The 26,346-nt window shown below is 42.5% G+C and overlaps 1 protein-coding gene across 6 annotated transcripts in view; it reads right to left on the minus strand.

Moving 5' to 3' along the window:
* Nucleotides 1–26,346, minus strand: part of mag (myelin associated glycoprotein) — a 33,208-nt gene continuing 6,862 nt past the window's right edge. Inside the window, exons 1-13 of one of the 6 annotated variants that reach the window (XM_074652627.1) lie at nucleotides 22,742–22,920; nucleotides 17,066–17,188; nucleotides 10,973–11,080; nucleotides 9,666–9,741; nucleotides 8,918–9,286; nucleotides 8,202–8,498; nucleotides 6,580–6,837; nucleotides 4,401–4,661; nucleotides 3,793–4,101; nucleotides 2,560–2,659; nucleotides 1,869–1,965; nucleotides 1,569–1,622; nucleotides 1–1,266 (exon numbers count right to left, since the gene is read on the minus strand). In XM_074652627.1, coding sequence (XP_074508728.1) covers nucleotides 1,108–1,266; nucleotides 1,569–1,622; nucleotides 1,869–1,965; nucleotides 2,560–2,659; nucleotides 3,793–4,101; nucleotides 4,401–4,661; nucleotides 6,580–6,837; nucleotides 8,202–8,498; nucleotides 8,918–9,286; nucleotides 9,666–9,711 — 1,950 coding nt within the window. In that variant the 5' untranslated portion in view covers nucleotides 9,712–9,741; nucleotides 10,973–11,080; nucleotides 17,066–17,188; nucleotides 22,742–22,920 and the 3' untranslated portion in view covers nucleotides 1–1,107. The other 5 variants (XM_074652629.1, XM_074652628.1, XM_074652630.1 and 2 more) reach the window with 5 other exon arrangements.

Here is a 26,346-nt window from a genome sequence, read left to right on the forward strand (position 1 = left end):
TTCTTTTTTTTAATGAACTTAGAAATATTTGCCCTGAAAAAGAAATTCACCGGCCAAAAATCTGTTTCACAGATGAAAAAAAAAGGGAATTTATTCAGCTGTTCTTAAGTCATAATGGAGAGAAAACAATTTAGATCAGACTTAGAAAACGGATCCTCAGATTCTTTTTTCTCACTTGCCTCTTAGGGCTTCCGTATGCAACCCAAGCTTTAGGGAGAAGAAGATGAGACAGACATTTTGCGTTTGCCACAGTGCAGGAAAATCCCCCAAAACCTCAACACATTCTACAATTAACTGGAAAATGCTGGAAAGAAGATGTGACATTCTTCAGAACTAGACAGTGTACCACTTGAATTTACAAAAACCTCTTCAATTTTTATCAAAAAGTGACCGTGACTTTTTTTTCCATTTATTATGAGAGGCTACGGAGTCACACCACGCATTAAATACAATTATGTGGAAACAAGATGCTGAGATGCGTTTCCATCTCTCGCCTCAGTCGGTTATTTTCTTGGGATGTAATTAACCAAAGGAAAGAGAGAAGTGAGGTTTGCTCTCTGCTGATAGACACACATAAATATAAGAGAACAAAAAGCGCGGTTACTCCTTGCCCCGATGCTTCGACTGGCGGCAGACACAGTGACAGTTATGAGAGACAGATGTAGAGCAAATATTGAGACAGATGCGAGCGCTCAGATGTCTGTCGTTTGACAATAACATCGACAATCACAATGAAGAACATGGAGAAAGCAACATAAACATGGCCGCTGGTTAACACTGCATGTTTTAGAACCCATGTACTACAACTGAGGCTAGAAATTTAATTTCTTTTACATTGTCTAGTGAGTCATGCTCCGACCCAAAAAAAGTACCAGTTTTCCCAAATGATGGCATTTGAAGGGGCGTCCAATGGAGGAGGGGCAGCATGAGGGGGGAGTAGTGGCATCGAGTGCTACATTATATGTAACAATGAGAAACAAGGAGTCATCATATGCAAGGTGAAATCCAGTAGAGGAAGAGGGGTTATTACACAGTTTATGGGGCAGAACATGTGTTGGGGATGCCACTGCGTCTCGCATAGCCGAGGGATCAGGGAAGGATCGCGATTCATTTGGCTTTGATTTCCGTGTAGTTGCTGCCATCATCCCCCCTCCCTGAGGCCCCCTCCCTGGACCTGGCCCCGATAAACTCCAGAGCAGCGTAATTCAGCTCTTGCTTCTCCAGTCCCGCCATAGAGCCCACAGGTTGATAATCCCCGTCTTCTCCCTGCAGACAGAAGGACCGATCAGCGCCACAAATCACTGGCGAGGTGCCGGTGACACCGCAGATGACAGAAGAGCGCGACAGACAACATAAAGAAAAGATGTTAGTGGTTACTGGTTGGCAACTGACAAGGAGACCGAGATGTTTCTTGTTAGTTGCGCAATTTGTGTTAGAGATGAGGCAGCCATGCAGAAGGCAGATTCGGAAACAAACGGCAGTGTACAGAACACAGAAGCTGATATGCGAGGAGATGCATCTGACACTGAGGCTTGTGTTTTTAATGGGGATTTGTTGAGGAACCTTACCGTAGTCTCCTCTAGAATGGAGTTAAACTTTGAGCCCAACAGCTCTGTCTTAAGCTGTGCAAGAGTTAGGGGAGAGAAAAACAGACAGAAAAACGCAGAGAAGCGATGAAAGCAAGAGAAAACAGTGTGGAAAGGTCATGGTTGGAGCTACTGGACTGCTAGTGGGAGAGATTCCTTCTATTACCTCATTTTCAGAGGTAAAAAAAACTTTACACAAAACTGTATCTCCAAACAATCTGAGAATGGTCATCCAACCCATCCTCCATCATAATCATAATCATTGACATCAGCATGTCTCACCACTTTCTTCCTCAGATTTTGTTTGTCCTTCTTGACTGCGCTGTAGTACAAAGCTGGGTTCTCCAGGACCACGTCCTGCCTAGGGTTGCCATTCTCTCTGGGGGACGGAGTCACATAATCACACTCGGTCTCGACTGCCACTAACGCAGGGCGACACGCCAAGCCTGGGCATCCATTTTAAAACAACAAGCTCTGTAAGGTTATAAGGGGAGGCCAACTGTGGGTGTGAGTGACGGGGTTATTTTATGGGTTTAGTCGCTGAGCTCACACCCACTTCAGGGGTGATTTGTCAGAGAAAGCGTGTAAATTTGGGGGTCAAAATATGCCTTGAGGCTAAAATAAAGCACCTTGGTTAAGAGGGCGACCTGGGTTTTATTTAGCGTAGCAGGTCAAGGATACAGAAGCAGTGTCAGAGCAGGGAATCGAGCCTGCAAAATATAAGGTTAGTCCAGCTTGCCAATGTGGATCTTCAAGGATTTCAACAAGGACTTGTCGTGGCAAAGAAACTGCTAAATTGCTCTGCAGGAATGATTCTAAATCCCACATTCACTCATATACAATGTGCATCAATATGTTTTAGAATGGATGACAAGGCTCAAGTGTTTCCTTGGATTTCAGAAAATGCTTAGTGAGGAAAATGACTACTTCTGCCTCGCACCGGCCTCTCCATTAGTTTGTCATTTATACTCACTTCTTGTTGTTGTGGCCGACGTATCTGACCGCTGCAATGATGAAGGCTATGACCGCCACGCCTCCAATGGTGCCAACTATAACTGCCATCATGTACTTTTCTGAAAACAAAAATGAGCAACAATAAAAAATGAGGGCGTACGAGTTAATTATTTATCAACAAATTGAGCTACACCAAGCTTTCTCTTAGACGCGCCCCTACTCTTGAAGCTGAAGGAGGCCAGATTGGAGAAAATATGATTAAAAAAAAGTTATTTTTGTAAAACGGTCGCTATATCGTGACAGTAGTGCATGAAACAGGTAACCTGAAAAAAATCATGTGCCTCTGTGTCCTCCGGTGCTCCTAACGGCATCTGCATGATTTCACAGACCGGAGGAAAACAAGCAGTAAGAGCTGATCTGAGGTCTGCTGTCCAGCTGCCGTCTATGAGAGCCAGCTGTCAAACACTCGCAAACTCCGACCAAACGGTCAAACTAGGCAGCGCTGATCAAATATGAATCAATATTCTGTTACTGTAATGCCTATTTCTCTCCTCAGATGTTTTCAGAAATGTCTTGTATTGCACAATCTGGTGAAGGAACTCCAAGTACCGGTCACATGACCTGAGCACAGCCAATAAGAACGCTCTCTCAATGAAATGACCTGGGATCGGTCAAAGTCTCCAGTCACGGGCGGACTGATTTTCTAAAGCCTGAAAACAGAGCCATGAGGAGGTGCAGAAGTCTAGTTTTCTCTCAGAACACTTGAATTACAATATGCCAATACTGTCAACAAAGATTGGTTTGAAAGCTCCGAGGCAGGTAAAGTTTGTTTGATAGTAAAGATATGTGCGATGCTAACAATGCAGAAACGTGCTGCCTTGATCATCTGTGCCATTCTGTCTGATGAAACGCAGCGGTGTAATGTTATATGGACTCGCAGGTGGCGAGGAAGACGTGGACAGTATGGCTTGTGCATTTTGCAGAGGAAGTTAGCTAAGTTTAACTACCTATATCCATGGTAGCCTACATTGTTATCTTGATAGCTACGCTCTGATTACTGTAAGAAAAAAGGCACTGACGTTGGGGAATCAACTCATGGCTCTGCTTCAACTGTGCGAGAGGCAGTGGACGGCCGACAAAAATTTCTGACATGGCAGAAACAGGCTAAAATCCTCCAGTGAGGCAGAAAGAGGACATTCTGAAGAATCACAAGTAAATAATCAGTTTTTGTGTACAGTTAGTCTGAACTCACTCTCCTGCTGTAGCTCCAGGAGTACGCTCTCTCTTCCGTACATATTGTAGATGCTGCAGTGGACGTTGACGGCAGGGCCTCCGTTGTCAACCCGCTCGCCTTTCTCCCGCAGCTTGATCATACCCGTGGAGGTATGTCCGTCTGTGTGTGTGTAGAAGTTGTACCGGCCGTCTGTTTCGTTGATGGTGATGTTCAGGTCGGGCAGGTAGAACTCGATGGTGGGTTCAGGGTTTCCTGTGGCCATGCAGACACACTGGACACCCTCCCTCACCACTGTGCACTTTGACTCCTCCAGAAGGACCGGGGCATCTGTTGAAGGAGGCAGCAAGAGTAAAGAGCTACAATAACAGCATTGAATATGAATAAATATAAATATGAAACATAACTCTAGCAAGTGAGTGCTCGCTTTGAGGCCATCGGCAGCCGACAAGCAAACACAGCTGAAGCAGAGGTTAATAAATGGGTGACACCCTCCACCTTTTTTGAGGGAGAATGCTGCAGCCGCTAAACAAGCTGTAATGTAATCAATTGGGGCAACCTGGTGCCGTCAGTTTACGTCCACAGAAAGGTCTTGTTTTTGCCACTGTGAAGGACAGTGAAGCACTCACACTCAACGGTGATGTTGAAGGAGCTGCTGGCTCTTCCATGCTCGTTCTCGGCCAGGCAGCGGTACTGTCCGTCTGCCTGCGGTGTGATCTCTACGATCTCCAGCACTGACAGCTCGTCGGCGGTGATGGTGCCCACCAGCTCCCCGTCCTTCAGCCAGGTGAGGGTTGGGGCCGGGCTGCCCTGGGTGCTGCAGTGCAGGGCCAGCGTGGATCCCTCTTGTACCGTCATGGAGTCGTTTACCAGCGGCTCGCGCGGAGGGTCTGTAAAAAAAATAAAATGTAGAGAATTTTTTTTTTTTTTCTTACTCAGATTTGGGAATGTCTCTTTATCATTTACACGGTGAAAGAATACACCTTTTAAATGTTACCTTCTTTTATATCAAGGGACAACATTTTGTTAAACTTGCAATATATTTTGGCCACTTGGGGGCAGCAGAAACGACACTGACATATCAACACCTTTTAAGTTGATATGGAAAACTTGTGAGTAAACAGTTTCTTATTTACACATCCAGCAGTTACAGAGCAACATTATCATTCATTTGGAGTCGAGTTTCTGGCCACCTGGTGAATATAAGTCCAATATTCAACATCTTTTAGCTCTGTTTTTGGTCTCTACCAACTCTTGAAAGAAATATCTGGCTCTTTAGCTGCTAAATGATCCACTATGCTCACCAGCTAATCGTTAACTGTGTCTGTTTGGTGCAAAACAGGAAGTGTGCAGTAGGTTTTTAGCGCTGAAAACAGTTTCCTGCTGCGGCCAAAAACGATGCTATGAGAGCGGTGAGAGTGAAACCAAGACGGTAAATGTACAGATCGGACCGCTAAAGAAACTCAGGTAATGCCGAGGGGAGCTGCAGATTCAGATGATAATTCTCTGTTGTCACTATGAGCAACCCCTTTCACGTTTTCATTTGATACATTGTTATCAGAAAAATATAGAATACAGACGCTTTAATGTTGAGCAGCGTACAAACAGAGTGAGTTCTCTGTCTCAGTATAAAATATATGTGCGTTTTAATGAATGCAAATATTCAGTGATTACTTTGGGCAGAAATTTCTGGCTCTCAAAACACACAACTCCTCCGATGTACTCACAAGTTTTAACTGGTCAAGAGGAAGGTCAAAGCACTCGTGAGCTGTGTCCCAGTTCCATACTACATACTAATGATCAGCAGGTTTTGAGTATGTAGTGCAGGAAACACACTTATGTCAGCATGCATACTAAATCCACTTGATGTTTCAAACGCTATTGTGGATTGCGGTTATACAGTTCCATGGAGATCTCAAAAACAAAAAGAAATGTATGACATCTTTAGATCCTTGTTTTCTTTCTTGTTTGATTCATAATGGGCTAACGTCACGCTCTGATTGTGTCTCGTGTCACTCGGTGTTTGGAGCGGTGCCTTAATATGACTCGAGGCCCCGGGGCTGCAGACGTCTTGGAGGCCCTTCCCTCCCTTCACAATCTGCCACGGCAACTTTAATTCAGCACCCCCCATCAATGGACAGCGACCAGTATTAAACGGAGTGCCCTCCTGATCAGTAAACAGAATATGAAAGTCATCATTATGAGACAATATGTAAACTATATGTAAAGACAAAGCTAGGTTATTGATCCAAGTAGGCCTGTGTGCACAGCGGCAACAAGAGAAGATCAATCTTTCCAATTAAAGACCCTCAAACATCAAAGAACTGGCAGTACGTGAACATCGTAGGCCTTCGTTCCACCCCTTCCGTGACGTGCGTCGGCTCATCCAGTGGCATTTTTTATAAGCTTGTGTCTCGTGAGGCCCGCCTGGTACTCGGGGCTGTGCATTAAGGCGCCATTGGGTGTTTGTACAAAACAAAAAAGTACATTGATTTATGATTCTATTAGTATGTTGTAGGGATTTGGGACACTGCTCTGTTTTTTCCACAATATTGCCATCAATATTGTTCCGCCATTGCCTCCTCGTGGCTCCGAAGCTCTGCAGTGCATATTGATTCTTTGGTGAAGCGAGGTGGAAAATACTGAGCATCCGTATCAACAGCAGCTACAGCAAAGGGGTGATTTGTACAATCCAAACTCGTGAAAAAACTAACTAACTTTCTGTGTCCCGATTCCCTTCTACGTACAAATTGAATACAGTTTGTTTTGTATAATATGTATGTTGGAACAACTGTCGCAGAGACTTACACTTGACAGCCAGGTACAGTGACGTGTTCATGATGCCGTAGCCATTGTCCCCGAGACAGGTGTAGATCCCTTCGTGCGCGGGCGTCACGTCGTCCAGGGAGAGGGAGACGTTGGACGCCGTGTCCCACAGCAGCTCCTGGTCTCCAAACATCCAGGAGATCCTGGGAGGAGGGTTACTGTCCACCTCGCAGTGCAGCATCACAGAGCTGCCCTCCATCACCTCTGAGGACACGTTCACCCAAACGGAGCGTGGAGCATCTGGGAGGGAAAGTAAGCCGGAGAATTTAATGTCCCAGGACGCACTAAACACTGAATGTCTTTTTAACGGGAGACACTACAGGTGAATAGGGTGATGACGTGACCATGAAACTTCCCCAGTTGATTACTTACATTAAGGCAATTATTTTTCTTACATTACAGGTTTTGCAAAATGTATGTTTAAATATGCAAATGAGGAATTATCTTATCAAATATGTGCAAATTTGCATACATTTCCAGAACAGAAATCTCAAAGGAGGGGATTTTTGTTGATATCTCTTTGTATAACTCCATGAATTTGAAAATTCGAGAAATCTACAGACGCAAATAGTCAAAGTAGTAAAATAAACACCTAAATGTGTATTTTGGATGTTTTCTTTCCACTAGTCTGAAAGAAGACATGTTATGGAAGCAAAATAGCTCAAAATCTCAAAATTGACCAGTGCATGAAAAACAATGTTTCTGCCTGAAGAGAGAAATACACGAGTCGATCTTTTCTTGCAGGAACAGATTTTACAATATATAACTAAGTCCATAAAATATAGGACAGCGGCATGCATGACGTAAACACTAAAGAGGATATGTTTATGTTTGGGAAACCTCTGAGTCATTCCACTAAGTAATCTGCCTGATATGAAATCATAATTGATGTTGGGACTCGAGTATGGCATGTAAGACACAACAGTTTCTTTAGCCCCGTTTCCACCACAGGAACTTTCCCCCGGAACTAAGAACCTTTTGAGGAACTCGTTTCGCGTTTCGACTGCAGGGACCAGGGTCTAAATTAAGTTCTGAGGACATTTTAGGGGCTTTTTTACCCCCAAAAAAGGCCCTGGTCGGGAAGGGTACTTCCGGGTTTGAGTTTGCAGCGATGACAGTCGCGGATTGGTGAAACACACAAACACACAACGCCGCTGCTTCAACTCGTACTGCTGGTACCGCTTCATTCATAAAACAAGGAAGTACTCTAGTATCAATTTAGAAGCATTTTAGGATGAGAGCATTTCTCTTTGTTTGATGGCATTGAAAGTAAATGGTGTCGGCCTCCCGACTCATTTCAAGGGACTGTTTGTAACTTCTTACACGTATAATTAATATAATATATAAATATTAAACAGCATTTCTGATTCTTACAAACAGTTCCTTTAACGTTCTAAAGCAGCCCATCGTCTCATCGTCACAGCTCTTTAGACCGTGGTGGAAACGCAGACAACAGCGGGCTGAAGGAACCTTTTAGTTCCTTGAAAAGTAGTTCCAGGGACTAAAACGTTGGTGAAAACCCCAGCTTTTGAGACTACAGATAGAGGTAGAAAAGCATCATTATTACTTTTTGGCCTTCTAGTGTGAGGTGCTTTTTAACTTACACTTGATGTCCAGAGAGATGAGCCTCTCATAGACCAGCGTGGTGTTGGGGTAGTAGACCCTGCAGCCCAGGAGCTGCCCGTTGTGCATGGGTCGGGGTGTGAAGGTGAGGGTGCTGGAGAGCACCGCCGTGTTGCTCTCCTCCAGGTAGTCAGAGCTGAACTCCGGGTCGGGCAGGTAGTCGGTGTACATCCACTGGATCTCTGGAGTCATGTCGGGGCAGTTGTCTGGAGCGTAGCAGGTCAGCTCCAGACTCTCGTCGCTGACAATCTCCTCAGGGACGTCGATGTTGGGTTGATCTGGTGGACGGGACATTAGTGGATTTCTTAACAAAAGTAAGAACTGGTAACACTTTGTAATAACCATCATTTATAAATGGTATATTGATAGTTAATTAAACTTATTTAATAGTTATTTTACTGTTAACAAACAATGAGATGATAATCAATAGTTTACTTATTGTATATTATTAAGCAGAAAACTAGAGCAAAGATATTGTACCAATAAATAATGACAGTAAACTGAATATCTTTGAGTTGTGGAGAAAACAAGATATTTGAGGACGTCATCTTGGGCTTTGGGAAACACTGATCAACATTTTTCACAATTGTCTGACATTTTATAGACCAAACAATTAGTCGATTAATGAGAAAATAATCGACAGATGAATCGACAATGAAAACAGTTAGTTGCAGCCCTACTCTGATCGGTGACTTACCCAGAACTTTGAGCTCAGAGAAGTCCGGGTACGTATACATGTTGGCTCCACCGAGGTCAGCACGGAAGTAGTATCTCCCCGAGTGCTCTGTGCCGATGTTGTTGATGAGCAGAGTGCAATTCCTCTGGTGCAGGTCACCCAGCAGCTTGGTGCGGCCCTTGTAGCTCTCGTGCACGACGTCTGTGCGTGATTTGAAGACAACGGGAGGGAAGAGTTGAGGGTACGGCTGGCCGAAGTACCAGATACCGTGAGTGCCACGGTACGGCCTGATGCCAGACGGATACATGAAGGTGCACGGGATGACCACACAGGAGTTTGTCATGGCCGAGATGTCCCGAGGTACCCAAACGTTCCACTGGCAACTGGCATCTGAGAGAAGATCAGAGTGTAAGACCGCTGCATGCATAGTGGTAAGTGTGAGGTACAATGGAAGAATTTGGGTGTTTCTCATTTCCCAATTTTGTGCTTCCTCGTCTCCTCGTTTCTCGCAGGCTTGTGACCTGGAAATCAATCTCAGCGCTCCATCTTGAAGGACGCCCCAATTCCTAAAATGTATCTCGAGGATTGAGGATCGAGGATCGAGGATCGAGGAGGCTTGCCGGAGGAGCTCTAAGCTAGGATACACCGGTGTATCCGGAAATTATCATATCAATGAGGACAGGAGTCAAGGAAAGAAAGGAGGATGTACAAACTGGGAAATAGGAAAAGGCCTACCATGAAACAAGGAAGAGGAGCAGGAATTTATTACCATTGATGATCAACAGCAGTGGTACGAGCAGCTCCAAACACCACATGGTCTCTGCTCAATGTTGGACCATAGACCTCTGGAACACATAAGATCCTGTCAGTCACAGCAGGTGCATCATCAAGAGGGAAAAAAAATACTAAAATGTGTTGTTTACAGCATTGGAGCTGCCGCGTGACTCAGACACTACATCATGTTTCCTAATTAACAGTTTAGTTTCTGGGTTTTGAACATAGCGTAGTACCAAAACCTCCATCAAAAGCCTTTAAAAAACAACTTTTGAAAACCAAAAAAGAAAAAGCAGTTTTGAACTCAAGGACAAAACATTTTAAAACATTGTTTAAATAACCCAAATGTTGTACGGCTGTCTCAGCCCACAGAGGAAAATCTAGTCTTTTTACTGAATCACTGATAACCAAAATTGGAGTTAGGTGATGTTCACATGACAGTAATGTTCCTCTACAAAATGAAATGGTTTTTTTTTTACAATTGCCAACAAACAATTCCAATTGGATATTTTTATAACTCATCACAGATGGCCCTGTATCAGTATTCGTCTTAGCACAATAGCTCGTTTCATGCAGCAGATGAAACAAAACTGATATCAAAACTGATATGACGCAGCAGCCATGAGTCAAAGACATATTTATCTATGAAACACTATGATGCACACAGTTTTCTCACAGCAATAACTGCAACAGCAGGTAGAAAAACAGCACAACACATCATTTTAAGTCAGTCTTTGAAGGTTTAAATCACTACGTTTCTTACTTTGTTATTATTAACAGAATAAGAACTGAATGAAATTAAAATATACATGCCTGTTTTTCAGCCAATACTCCATTACAAAACAGAACTGCACAATATGGACCAACATTATTTGTGAATAACTGGATTAACTGACTGAAATGTTGAATGTTGCGACGCCAAGTGAACAAAATGAACAATGTCCCCTTGTTATAGATGGTGAAGAAACAATTCAGGTGTTAACCATTTTAATGCAGCAACAAAATTGGTCATAACAAAAGGAATTCAAATTACAGTATATAATGTATATAGTTTATAAACATATAATTGAATTGAATAGATTGGCCGATATCACCGATATCTGATCCAGCTATTTTAGTCAGTATCGGCCCGATATCCAATCCGGTATCGGTATCTGTGCATCCCTAGTTTGGTCCACATGCTGTGTAAACTGTAAACTTTAAAACACATTTCTATTAAATAAAAGAAACTCAGTTGAAAAATGCTTGTTAGTGGGTTTTTTGTGTAAAAACCTGCGCTGTGACTTGTAACTGTGGTTTTACCTTGAAATACGGATGGTTAGAAACAGACCGAAGCTCTGCAGGACAGCTCGTCAGCAGCTCCACTAGAGGGTGTTCACTCACACCCAGACAGCTGGATAGCCTTCTTCTCTGTGAAAAGAAGAAAGAAAAAGAAACTAGTGACATCAGCATCACCAGGCGATGACATCACTCACGGCCCCCTCGCTCTCACAGAGCCGTAGTAAGTGACACAAACTCAGCGTCAGCCAGCACCTGCTGCTCCCCCCCTCAGTGGAGTCACTCATTACAGCCGCCAAACGTAAGCCCGTCCAATGAATGACACTCAGTGTGTTGACTGAGCTCTGACACGACACCAAACCCCAGTCGCCACACATCATGTCATCAGCAGATTACTGATACTATCTGCGCTGTGCTAGAAATAAATCAGGGGGTAAGGAGGGAACAATATTCAGTGATGACAAAACAAATGGCATTGTATTTATTAAAACACAGCACCAGGAAAGGCACATAAATCATTTAGTAATAATACTGTTATAATTATTTTTATTTATAGAGCAAAAACTGAAAATACAAAGTGCTTCACAAAGGCAGCAAAATAAAAAGTCATAAATCATCTGGTTTAAAAGAAAAAAGATTAAAAAAAACAAAACAATTAGGTGTAGAAAAAACATTATAGTGTAGAAAAAGGTAACAACAGGGAAAAAAGTTGAGGAAAGGAAAGTTCAAAAGAAAATTAAAACTCAAGTAAAATCAGGAAAGGTTCTCCGTTAAAAGTGTGTTTTAAGAAGGGACTTAAAGGTTTCGGGGGATCTATTAGCAGAAATGGAATATAATATTCATAACTATGTTTTCATCAGTGTATAACCAGCTTAAACTCAGAATGGTTGTGTTTTTGTTAGCTTAGAATACATAGAGCATAGCTCTACATAGGGAGCGGGTCCTCTTCACGGAGTTCACCATATTGCTCTCTATGCTTTCTACAGTAGCCCAGAACGGACAAACCAAACGGTGTTATCTGGTGGTGTGGTTGCAGATTGCAACCAACTGAGTACCTCTCCGCTCACTCCTCCCTTTCCAAAACTGCGGTAACGTGAGCCGCCGACTGTAAAACCGTGGTAACGTCGTTCGTCTAGCTCAGAGGCCATCCTAACCATAATAACACTACTTTAGGAGCAACGGAAGTCAGACGGCGGCTGGCGGTACTACGGTTTTACACTCTGCAGCTCACGTTTCAGCAGTTTCACAAGCGTGTCTGAGAACTACGGCGGCCTTCAGGTAATGTTAAAACGTGAAAGGCTCTCTCTAGAGCCAGTGTTTGGTTTGTCCGTTCTGGGCTACTGTAGAACATGGTGGACTCCGTGAAGAGGACCCGCTCCCCATGTCGATATGAAGGGCTCATCTAAACTAACAAAAATATGATTCTTAGTTTCAGGTGTTTATACACTAATTAAAACATAGTTCTGAATATTATATTACATTTCTGCTAATAGATCCCTCGATGCGTTACACAATGTTCCTTTAAAGGAGATCACTGACTCTGCCGACCAGATTTCCTCGGGCAGATCGTTCCAGAGCCTCGGGGCCCTGACTGCAAACGCTTGGTCTCCTTTAGCTTTCAGCCTCTGGACCAGACAAAAGACCTCTGCTCGAGGATGTCAGAGTACGTATCGGCGCGTACGATACTAAGAGGTCAGAGATAAGGGAGAGAGGCCGTGAAGAGCCTTAAAAGTAATCAGTAAAATCTATTCTAAAGCATACTGAGAGTCAGCGTAAAGAGGACTCAAACAGGAGTGATGATCACATCTCTTGGTTCTGGTTAGAAGCCTGGCAGCTGAGTTCTGCACAGTCTGGAGTCGATCAATAGATTTTTGATTCTGGCGAGTAAAAAGGCTGTTGCAGTAATCGAGGCATGATGAGACGTATCACAGCAGCAATTCAATTTTCTTCCAAAATCCCGCTACAGATGGTTTCGCTCACTTGATACCTTTATTAAATGATGAAACTACAAATTGTTGGTTTTCTCTTCTCTTCTTGTCTCTCTGTTTATAGTCTGGAATATCAGCTCTCAGTTCTGGATCCACTTAGAGGCATTTACTGTATAAACCTTGTATGTTGTTTTTCATATACATTTATATATTGGCCTATTCTTTCACCTACTTGTATGTACATAATAGTGCTATGTTTGTTCACGCTTTGTTGTCCTTGTATTTAGCTCTATGTCTATTTCTGTCTTCATGATTGTAGTTGAAATGTAAGTACAACTAAAGAGCAACTAAAAACCGGAGACAAATTCCTCGTATGTGGACATATTTGGCCAATAAAGCTGATTCTGATCCTTTGTCAGTTAAGCTATTCAGCAACTTTACTTTCAACCGCCGTTTAACCATAAATACCACTAATGGCCAGGATTCAACAATACTTTACATTGTGTAAATAAAGTTGGTTTTATGTTGACCCACTGTGACATGATATGATTAAAAAATAAAGTTATTTTTATAAAACGGTCGCTATATCGTGACAGTAGTACATGAAACAGGTAATCTGAAAACAATCATTTGCCTCTGTGTCCTCCGGTGCTCCTAACGGCATCTGCAAGATTTCACAGACCGAAGGAAAACAAGCAGTCGGAGCTGATCTGACGTCTGCTGTCCAGCCGGCTGTCAATCACTCGCAAACTCCGACCAAACGGTCAAACTAGGCAGCGCTGATCAAATATGAATCAATATTATGTTACGTTAATGTCTATTTCTCTCCTCAGATGTTTTCAGAATCATCTTGTAGTGCACGGTTTAGCTGTAAAATAAGAAAGTTTGTGACCCGGCATGTTGACATCTCTTGAAGGAACGCCAAGTACTGGTCACATGACCAGAGCACAGCCAATAGGAACGCTCTCTCTGAAATGACCTGTGAATGGTCAAAGTCTCCCGTCACAGGCTATATTTTTTAAAGTCTGAAAACAGAGCCATGAGGAGGAGCAGAAGTCTAGTTTTCTCTCAGAACACTTGAATTACAATATGCTGTAAGGTTATTATGGAATTTTTTGCCCGATGATGCCAAAATTATACTGCATACTGAAGCTTTAAAGCAGAAGTTATACTTTCCGCGAGTGCGCGGGGGTCCGCGTGACGTAAATTTTTCGTCATCAGAGGGTGTTCATGTAGGCTCTGTGCAGACGTCCGCGTACAGCGTGATTTACTGCCGCATTCGCGAGGGTCGCAAGTGTCCGCACAGCCCAGGTGACGTCACACCATCAGACATGGCCTTTCGCGCAGGTTCCGTGCGGCAGGTTTTTTGCCTGTCAATGCACAGCCCGTATTTTGAAATTGTGCGTTTGAAACAAGCCATTCGGATTTTTGTCCATTTGTGATTTCACAAATATACAATATTTAGACCATTACACGGTTTTAAATATAAACATTCTAAATGTGTTCCAGTTTATTTCCTGTTGCAGTGTATGTAAATAACATCAGCTGACAGGAAGTAAACATGGACCCAAACTGTTGCCTCTCAACGCAATTCAGTTGAAATGCACTAAAACGGAGCGTTTCAGACAGAGGGTGAATACAGGTATATTCAGGCAGACAGAATGAGGAAAATAAAGTAGTTTTTTTTAACATTACAGCATGTAAACATGTTCTAGTAGACACAAAATACAAGTATGAACCTGAAAATGAGCACGATATGGGACCTTTAAAGACATTTTCAACCGTGTAAATGCTACGTAAATGAGATGTACACTATTATCATGACTGTTATCATGACTGTTACTTGTGCAGTGAGTGTAGAATTAATACATGCAGAAGTAGAAGCAGAGGATTTAGCCTCATGCTGCAGCAGCCGGTGTGTGCAGATGGCAGGCCTAAGAGTGGATTGTGTATTAGAGCTTCGTGATTAACACGTTCCCAACGTGCCCCGGAGAATCCACGACCAATATTAGCCTCGTTGCTGGAGAGAAGTGAAAAATGCTGTTGTTTTCAACATTGATAGAGGTCGTGGATTCGTCATGCTGCTCATCATGCAGTCACAAACGCATAGATATTTGAACGCTTAAAGGAAATTTACTTTGCAAATAGCTGCCTTCTACTTTCACATTTGCTACTCCTTTTTAAACTTGCAGCAACTATTTTTTTTTGGGCCACTTAGGGGCAGCGGAACAAGTTGTTTGACATATCATCAACTCTTAAGTTGATAAGGTGAGCATAGTTAGTTAACAGTTGCTTATTTAAACCTACAGCAGTTAATACGGAGCAACATTATGATTCATTTAGAGTCGTGTTTCTGTCCACCTGATGAATATCAGCCCAATATTCACTCTCTTTTAGCTCTGTTTTGGTCACCACCAATTCCTGAGGGGAATATCAGGCTCTTTAGCTGCTAAATGCTCCACTTTGTTCACCAGCTAGTCTCTAACTGTGTCTGTCTGCTGCTTGATGCAGCTACTGTGGGTTTTTAGAGCTTTTTTCTCTGTCCGCTGTGGACGAAATCAACGCTATAGCTCCGTCCGAAATCGCATACTATGCGTTACATACCCAACATGTGTACTATCGTTCAATATACTGTTTGCGTGAATTAACCGTAATATGCATATTTTCGGACGCACTGAGCAGTAATTTACGTCGTCACTTCCTGAGAGCCTCCTTGCCGGTTTGAAGACACGTAACCATGGTAACCCGTACTGTTGTGAGAATCATACAGTCTGAACCAGTGGGGAACCTCCGGGTCTGAAAAGTGAAGCCAATGCTGAAGTGACCTAAACTTGCATTCTTTCTAACAGCCAGCAGGGGGCGACTCCTCTGGTTGCTAAAAGAAGTCTGATTGTATAGAAGTCTATGAGAAAATGAGTCTACTTCTCTCTTGATTTATTACCTCAGTAAATATTGTAAACATGAGTTTAAGGTCTCAATCGCTAGTTTCAAGTCTTCTTCAATACAGCATGATGTTCATTTAGTAAATGATGGTCCCATTTAGAGTCAAATAGACCATAAAGCAGGGGATGCTTTAGGGCGTGGCTACCTTGTGATAGACAGGTCGCTACCACGGCGTTGTCCATGTTTTCGTCTTACAGCTTTAACCCTTTCACAGTGTGTTTTCAGTTCATGAAAGTTAATTTAACATTTTTGATCGCCTAAAAATGTCTTATTTAGTATTCGGTTGTACTTAGCTCCACCCTCTCGTGTTGCAAAAAAACAACATGGTGATGGCCAAAATGCCGAATTCGAGGTAGTCCATAAACCAACGGGTGACGTCACGTTGACTACGTCCACGGTCTGAACTAACTCTAAAAAATATATTATGACTAGAAAAGTGAAATCTTGTACCTACACTTAAATGAAGCGTTATTGACGTTACAGAGCTGCTCGCCAATGTCTGTTATGAACATGTTGTCACTTCCACAATGCATTGTGGGATATTTATGGCACTGTAGTGTCCAGTGTTCTGGAAATACGCAATCTGCATACTATTGGTTTTAATACTAAGGTTTCAGACTAACAAAATCTCACATACTATTATAGCATACTAAATGGCATGTTAGTTTGGAATTTCAGACGCAACCTATGAGAGCAGTGAGAGTGAACCAAAACAGTAAAGTTGCAGGCCGGACAGATACACAATGACCCCTATAAAACTCACTATAAAGCTCCGTAAAGCCGAGAGAAGCTGCAGACTGAGGTGATAATTCTCTGTATGTTCATCACTATGAGCATACTTTCACATCTGATACATTGCTGCAAAGAAATATTGATTACAACTTCTTTAAAAATCACCTCACATTGAAAGAGGTCACATTTCGAGGCGTCTTGGCCCCATTGTGACACAACTGTTGTGCTGTGACAATCCTAACTTTTCTCCTCCAATGTTGCGTCAAGCTCCACCATCTGCACTGCAACAAAAGGCCAAGAGCTGGGCGAGTGGCGTCCACGCAGAGAGGCCGTGCATCAGCAACGGCAGGAGAGAATGGAGCCGAGCAGCCAGGCAGGGCCGCTGACACCGCCACCAGCCCCAACAACAACGGCTTCATTGATAAGGGACAGACAAACGGCTGGCACGGAGCACACAGCATACGTGTGCACACTTAGGCGCACACACACGCAACACGCACACAAAAACACTTGCCTCATACCAGCCTCAGCACCAGGCTCCTGCTCCCTCTCAGTCCTGACCTCTTCTTCGTCTTCTTCGTCTTCCCGTTGTGTTTGTTCTGCCCGAGTCGGTCGTCTTGCTCTGAATCCGAGATGTCTGTGGGAAAAGGACAGAAAAGGGAGATAAAGAGAGATGTTAGAAGGAGACAAGGGGAAGAGAGGGAGTCTGTGTGAGCTCTGGTTTACATGTGTCGTGGGCAGCTCTGAATATGCGTTCAGGCATTTCTGGAGCTGTTCTTTGGCCCACTCAGCATTCCTTTTGCTCGGCTCCATCGTTTCCCCGACGCGTCCCGTGTGTCTTAATGCTTTGAACTCTGAGCCTTGATCATATTTCCCTCTGAGGTCGAAGCAAAGTATGTTGACATTAGTTGAACAGCTTCATGCTCGTGGCGCCCGAGACACAAGGTGCGCGATGAAAGGAGCGATGACTCAATATCACTTTGAGAAAGGCTGCGTTAGAGCGACATACGGAGAGTGGGAGGAACATAGAACTAGTCAGATGAATATGGCTGTGTAAATTATAAATGAGTTTGATGCAGATCTTGATCTTAGCATGGTTCATTTGTTTAACATCACCGCCTAAGAGAGCCTAAATCACACAATTCTTTTTTTTTATAATCATGCTTTTTATTGTTTCCTTAAGAAAAAAGACTACAACAACCTAAACCACAACAAATAAAATAATATGTACATATAATGGATTGTAACTGTAAATCGAAAAACAAACTATAAACAAAAGAGAGAAAAATAGTAATAATAATAATAAAATAAATAATTAAAAATTATAAAACTATATATATATATATATATATATATATATAATAAATTATTTGTTTAAATTTATGAATAAAATAAATAAATAGTAATGATAATGATAAATAAGTAAAAATAAATAAATTGATAAAATAAATTCACACACCAGATTCCCAGCACCTACCCGCACAGGATAAATACAGAGTACATACTGTGTGTTTAAAGCACATTATAAAAGAATAAATAAAGAATACAGAATATAAAATAATTAAATAATAATAAATAAAATATTAAAACAAAATGAATTAAATAAAAGCTGCAAGAAAAACTGTACAGGAGACAATATTTACTTATATATACCACCTGTCAGAACCACAGGACTGTGACTATTTATTTTTAACTCCGAGATATGTTGAGTATAGAGTACTCTGTGTTAGTTTCAGTTTCCCTGGAATGAGACAGAAACAGTTCACAGATTTCTAAGAAAACGTCAAATTCATTGTTTATTTTATAAATGAGGCACTCGTGTGACGCTGGGGTATTAAGTCATTCTTGATAGTTTGGAGGTTCACTCTCTTTCCAGTGTCTAAGTATGACCCTCTTAGCCGTGGTAATGCTGACTTTAGCGCTCACATCTTTGATATGTGTTGTTATGTTCAAGAGGCATGATCTTGGATTGATAGTTATTGATGTCCCCAGGCAGGCTGTTGCTGATCTTCCCCTAAATCACACAATTAAACTCAAGAAAGTGTTTGAATCGGAGGCCATGTCTGGATGAATTTGAATTTCAGAGATGAAAAAAGGCTTCAGGGCACAATCATTGATCTTTCCAGCCGTATGCAGATCTAATATTTTCCCTGCTGAGGAATGTCTGTGGGCGGGGAGCACAAGCATGGATCCAGTCAGACGTCCACCTAGTTAACATATAAGAGCAACAAAAGGCAACTTGTCTTTCCAAGTGGCTTTTTCCCCCCCCCACTCTCATTGTTACATGTAGGGTGAGTCACTGAGTCCAAAAGCCTTTTAGGCCACCGGCCAAGTGATGGCATCGACCGAGACGTGGATAACCTCAAGGGAATCCCTCCGTAAACAGTCTGGGGAAGAGCTGAAGAGGAGAATGCTGCATTGACGCGCGTTCAAACGAATACGCGGCATGCCATAGCCCCCCTACGCACACACACATGCAGCATAGGGCAAGCCAACACGCTCCTCAGTGTGGGGTGTGCAGATATGTGACCTTCCTCTGCATCCCCTATGTTCTGTATGTAAGCTCAGCCTGCTCCATTGTCCTGCTGGGACTGTAGTCATTGTATGTATCTGTTAAATGCACGAGAGCAGACGGAGTGAGCGTCCAGTTGAACAGAATCATATCATGTTTGTTTCTGTCACAAAAGACAGAAGCGAAACGAACAAAAGAAATGTTGAAAAAGTCTAATGAGACGGCGCCTATAGCTCAGTGGAGACTTGAAGATATGTAATCTAAAAGTACATCAGTGCGTGTTTGTCTTCATCTGATCTTTTTGCTGCCATGTGCAGATCCTCCTCTTCTAATACCTAAGATAATCAAACCTCGCCATAATCCCTTATTCCACATCACGCTTCAGGGACACAAATGCTATCTGAACAATCAGCTCTGCTAAATCAGGCCACGACACCTTTTATGACTCATTTTACATTATTGAAATTGCTCGCACACACCAAGAGGCTCACACAAACAATCGACTGTGCCAAGAAGAACATTTTCATTGTGAATATCGTCTGCGGCCCGTGTACAAGAGCTTCGCCGTGGCTCTTGGACAGGAGGAGGGGTGGGTGGAGAATGGGAACCTTGTATGCAGAACACTGCCCATTGTGCGAGGCAGAAACTGGAGGAATTTTTTCCGGAACAGGCCCGCTCACAGCTTGCGCTTTGCTGTTTGCCTGTGACGCGCGCTGGTCCACCACAAGCTAAGGCCCCCACTAAAATACTCGGAGGAGCAGATGGTCTTAAAACATGACTGCTCCCCTGCCCACACATGCCGCGATGAGCTGCGATGAGCAACGCACACACACACACACACACACACACACACACACTCATGCATACCAGATACAAACATAAACACGGAGATATGCCAATATGCAGTCACACAGTCTGTCCAAGGTACTGCAGAGAGCGCTGGCATGAATAAAGATTCAGACTGGACTTTGAGGTCATCAAAGAAAATAAAACCATTGCTGCTTAAAGTAGATATACTTTGAAGTGTATTTAAGGTGCATAAAGTACCTCTATTTTATGTTTCCTGCCTATAACGTATGTGGTATATTAATGTTTAATGGTGCTTTTTTATCTATACTATGCGTCTGTTTTTTATCTACTTTTTCTTCAGTGACAATTAAGTTTTATTACCGTTCAAGTAAACTTTATTTTTTGGGAGGTGTTATTTTATATGAGACTTTCAGACTTGAGGATGTCGAGAGTTTTTCTAGGTATGCACAGATCTGTGGGTGTGTGTCTCACTTAGAGCTGCAACGATGAATCGATTAGTTGTCAAATATTAAATTAACCACCAACTATTTTGATAATCGATTAAAGCTGCAGTAGGCAGAATGTTTTTGGCATCATTGGGCAACAATTCCATAATAACCTTTCAGCATATTGTAATTCAAGTGTTCTGAGAGAAAACTAGACTTCTGCACCTCCTCATGGCTCTGTTTTCAGGCTTTAGAAAATCTATCCCATGACGGGAGACTTTGGCCAATCACAGGTCATTTCAGAGAGAGCGTTCCTATTGGCTGTGCTCTGGCTGGTGGGCGGTGCTTGGCATTTCTTCAACTGATCTCAACATGGCTGCTGAGTCACAGACTGTCTAATTTTACAGCTAAACCGTACACTACAAGATGTTTCTGAAAACATTTGAGGCGAGAAATAGGCATTACAGTAACAGAATATTGATTCATATTTGATCAGCGCTGCCTAGTTTCACCGTTTGATCGGAGTTCGCAAGTGATTGACAGCTGCTCAGAGACGGCAAGGCTCCAGCTCGGCTCTGATTGGTTGTTTTCCTCCGGTCTGTGAAATCTTGCAGATGCCATCAGGAGCACCAGGGGACACAGAGACACATGATTTTTTTTCAGATTACTTGTCTCATGTACTACTGTCAGGATATAGCGACCGTTTTATAAAAATAACATCTTTTTTTAAATCATATTTGCTCCATTTCTACCCACTGCTGCTTTAATCGGATTGAGTCATTTTTTTAGAAAAAAAAATAAATAAATTATCTGATTCCATCTTCTTAAATGTGAATATTTTCTGGTTTCTTTCATCCTCTATGACAGTAAACTAGATATCTTTGAGTTGTGGAGAAAACAAGACATTTGAGGACGTCATCTTGGGCTTTGGGAAACACTGATCGACATTTTTCACTGTTTTCTGACAATCCGACTAATTGAGAAAATAATCAACAATGAAAATATTAGTTAGTTGCAGCCCTCGTCTCACTCCCTGCCTTCAACTTTGTACTGATGCTACATATATTTTTGCATTTTCCCTTTTACACTCTGCATTTTGCTGTTGCTGACTTGAACTTCGAATGCATTTTTATATTACAAGACCTACAGAGATGGATCACATTTTAGGAGTATTTAACGACAGCAGAGTATAGGTTTCAGCTGGCAGGTCACCAACATAACAAGAGACCAGGAGCACCAAGAGCTTATTTCCATCTTTTGTACCTGGCAAACCCAGTGACTCTGGCATCCCCCGGCCCAGTGGGCAGATGGTGAGCCACAGGCCTCCTCTCTCATTAGAGCGCTCTCCCTTCCGCTCTGAACAAAAGGGGGCAACAAACAGAGCCGTCACCTGTTCGGCCACACAGACGGACAAAGTGTGGCCCCCATCCCAATTGCTCGCTAAAACCGTCCACTTGACTCGCTGTCTCAAAGTGGTACCGCTTAAACGCCCCGAAGGTCTAATTGGATGGAGAAACTTGCCGTACACGTCCGTCCATTTCTTACAAAATACATTAATTGGCCTAAAGGGGAAGCTGTGATTAAAGGTCAAAATCTGAAACTCAAATGTGTCACCACTGATGTGATTTAGCCTGATCCGGAGGGATTATGCATTTTCGCACATTTTCTAGTTCAAAATTCACCAATTAGGCCGTAAGTAAGAATTTAGATTACACGCCTCCACCACCACCACTCTTGATTTTTATGAAACACTTTGTTTCCTTTTAAAAAAACTGCACCGCCACTTTTTCTCTCTCTAACCCTTCTATTTACAGAGCAAGTGAAGCAGTGGGACTCATTAAAGAAAACATATCTTTCCCTCATATTCATAATGCAGACCACTGCTGTTAAAAATCTCAAAACTGTTTAGGTTGGCTGTGTAATCACAGGCTCTTGTACCTGGCATCAGATGTCTGTTTGGATGTGGTAACACGCTCTGGTAATTACAGGAACGGCTCATCGCTAATGGCACCGGCAGCCAAATCTGTCCAGTAATGATTGGCTGAGCTTTTAGCAGCTCCCGCTAACACACACAGATAACGCACTCACTCACTCATGTCCACGCTTACACATCATCACAAAACACGTTCACTCATGCATGCATTCATTAAGGCACACACACACACACACACACTTATCCATTACCTAACTAACTTGTGACTCATCCAACTCTCAATCTTTTCACTTGCTCGCTCGTCACCTCATCTATGAACGCTCACGCAAACAAGCGCACACTCACCCTGACTGTAGGTGTGTGACCTTAAAGAACAAAAATAACAAAGATAGATAGATCAGAGCGTGGTTGGAAGTCCTCCTTCTTATTTCTTACTAAAAAAATATCCAATTCCAAAAGCTCCCAAGGGCATAAAAAAATAACAAATCAGAATACACCGCAGCTGCTCACCTGTGTAGGTGACCGGGGTCGACCTCCAAGCGTTCAGCAGCTCCTGTATGAGCAGTCCCAGCAGCCTTCCCTCTGACACTCACATGCACAGCGTCACACCAGCCCGTTGCCAGCAAGACCTCTCGCCACTCTCTGTACCAAGCCCCAACGGTGGAGAATAAACTGCTCGCCCCACCGCCACCGCCACCATCATCACCATCACCACCATCATCACCATCACCCCTCCCATATGAAAATCAGCTCTTCAGTGTAGCAGCATTGTTCTGAGGCTTCGCCCCGAGGCTCAGCCATTCATAAATACACACGGGGCCACAAAGGGCCACACTGTTCCCCCCTCGCCCCAACAAATATGGGTGAGGCTTTGAGCTCCGAGGCCTTTTTCTATCCAACACGGCCAGCCGCTGTACGCTGGATGCAACTGAGCATATTTGAACATTTTGGATTGATGGAGAGCACATCCACATTTTTTTTCTTTCATTGTAACAAAAGACAAGAAGTGGGTTGGGGGAGGGGGAGCAGATGATGAGGACCAATATGAGGGGGTAGTAGTACGGAAACCTTTTAGTCAAATCTGTCTCTGCTTTGAGTCTAGAAATGAAAAGTCAACGCTTCAAAGGACAGAGGAACTAGAGAACCAGAACAGTGTTGTTGCATGTTTCACCCCAGTGAACACAAATATGCTTTTCAGAGCATGACACGGCCATGGTTAATATTAGGGATGTCACGATACCAGAAGTCTAGTAGTCGATACCAATACCAGTGAATTTCCACGATTCTCGATACAAATTCGATACCAAGGTAAAAAAAAAGAATAAATCCCATGTAATTCAACACGCACTCTTATTAAAAACATTTGAACATTACAAAAAACAGAGGCATGTAGCCTTTAAGTAATAAATAAAAATAATTGACCCTTTTTGTTCATTTTGGCGTATCAGCAGCATGTTATCAATCGATAGTCAGATGACGGACGCTACATACTGACCGTGAATGCATCTGGTCAGTCATCTCAGAGTAGCATGAGCAGAAGGCAGAGGATTTATTGTCGAAGTGAAAAGCAAACGCACCTATTTGGCAATATTTCACGTTTAATCTTAATGCTATAAGGGAACCATAACGTTAATGAGGTAATCGCCGTGAGGCGGATGGAGCCGTCACAGCCGGTGTGCACGGAGCAGCGGCGCCAGGTAGACCCTCGCAGCGGCGCCCCGCAGCAAAAGCGCTACCGGAGAGGCCAGACACACCGCCACCCGACAGTAAAGATCAGAGTCAGCGCTCTGCACATGTTGACCGTCATCTTTTCTTGTAAAATGTCCGGTGTAATCGGTAACACCAGTGTTGTCACAAGTTTATTAACCGATGGGGAAATTTTCCTCACCTACCAACGACCATAACTGGCATCGTACGGTACCTTCGGTACTGTAGAAAAAGAGTACCGTCACTTTTTTTTAATTTTGGCATCGACGTGACATCCCTAGTTAATATTCTTAGATGTGTTTTCCCACCTTCCAGGCAACACTACCAAAGAAAAACCAACTTGTATAAACTTTAGTTGCTTTTATTGTTGTTAAAGTAGTCACATGATTGCCATGTAATACATTGAGACAAACTGTAGGTTGACTTTAAAAATCTGGAATACATTGCATAGCATTATTACACGGCTTTGTTGAATACTCAATTCTGATTGGTCAATCACAGCGTCCTATGGTCTGTTATTTCTTTATAACAGACCGTTGCTTTGTAATATAACAGACCGTTGCTATGGACACAGTTCTGATGTCAGACTCTGGCGGACCGTTTTTGTGTCAAATTATTGACTTCTCAAGTAAGTAGCCGTGTAATAAGCCGGCGAGACCCGCATCGCCCTGCCGCGGTTTGTTTCACAACAATGACCAGCCTACTGCAGATGATGATGAGACCTATCTCAACAATTTTCACAAGTCTCTGCAAGTCGATTGATGGAAACAAGTGAAAGACTGGAGGCTAGTAAAAACATCTTACACAGTAAAGTTACATAATTTGTAGTAAATAGGCTAAAACTTGCCTAAACTTAAAAAAAGTCACACTTGTCTGCTCCAACACTAAGCTGCAGAGTTCAACGTCACACTGCAACGACTAATCAATGAATCAATTTTGTGGTCTTATGATATAGAAAGCTGTATAATTTGAATTACACTGAACATGTAAAAGCCCAACTAGGGACAAGAGTTGAAAATGAGCTATAAACTCTCTGTGCAGTTCATCAGTTTCATGCCCGGTATTGGAACTATGTCAAACTGCATCGTCCCTATCAAATAAAATCTAATCAGAGATTAGATGTCAAATACTAATTTTTTGAGTAAAGAAAAAGTCAAAATTCTCTGATTCCAGCTTCTTAAATGTGAATATTTTTTGGTTTCTTTACTCCTCTATGACAGTAAACTGAATATCTTTGAGTTGTGGACAAAACAAGACATTTGAGGACATCATCTTTGAGGAAACACTGATCGACATTTTTCACCATTTTCTGACATTTTTATAGACCAAACAACTAATCGATTAATCCAGAAAATAATCAACAACACACTAGTCATATTGAATGGAGAGTAGAGATAAGGAAGATTCCCATATTTGTTTCAAGACATTTGTATGGCTACAGAGTTGGTTATATATAAAAAACAAAAACGATATAACACTATAACCATTGAATTTGGGTTTAATTACATTGGTTGACAGACTTTTAGCTGACGTGAGGCGTCCGTGTTTGTGTGGCACATCTCTATATTCGGTTATATCTGATGTTTCAGAAAAATTATGATTAGATGTTGACGTCAGCAGTATTTACAAGTTGGAAACTCATAATTACAATAACTCTGATATGACATGAGCGTGGCAACGGTGCTAACGTAACGATGATGTAATGATGATGTTATTATCTGTGTCTTGTTTTTAGAAATAAACTGTCGCCGTCTTAGTTCCGATTAGATCAAAACTAAAGAGTACAAATCTACTTAACTGGACTAAAACAGCCCAATTGTTTTATCTTAATAACTTCTGCACTAATATTGCTGAGCTACTGGGCTTTACTAGCCATTTCATATTATTCATTTAGGGACGGTACACACAGCGCGCTTTTTTGCGCCCTCAAATCCGTTTGTCGCCAATGTAGAATCGCAGTAGACACGCTCAAATGCGACACCGCCACGATGATCAAGCGTTCCCAATCGCCCCAAAATGAACGCAGTTCAACTTTTGGAACGCTGCCAAAGAGTAGCGAGGCAAAGACCCGACAGCTGCTGCCGCCATTTTGGACTGAAATATTTACATATTTATAATATAATATATTATATTTATAATATTTTATTGTTCAACACAGGCCATTTCAGTAGAATATGACGAAAGAATAGAAATAATGTTGTTTTACTTTTGTAAGGCCATTTGTAGGCGGATGTTTTAATGGCGTCCGGAAGTCGCTTTCAGTCCAAAATGGCGGAAGCGTAGCTTTGCGACTGGGCGCTGACGTTGCAATGGAACGAACAATTGACTTTCACTTCTTGGCAATATATGTTCTTTAATGCTGCAGTGCGCACCGCATGTCATGTGACGAGGGAACAACCAATCACAGG

The sequence above is a fragment of the Sebastes fasciatus genome, chromosome 12 (assembly GCF_043250625.1).
Source record: "Sebastes fasciatus isolate fSebFas1 chromosome 12, fSebFas1.pri, whole genome shotgun sequence".
Taxonomy (NCBI): domain Eukaryota; kingdom Metazoa; phylum Chordata; class Actinopteri; order Perciformes; family Sebastidae; genus Sebastes; species Sebastes fasciatus.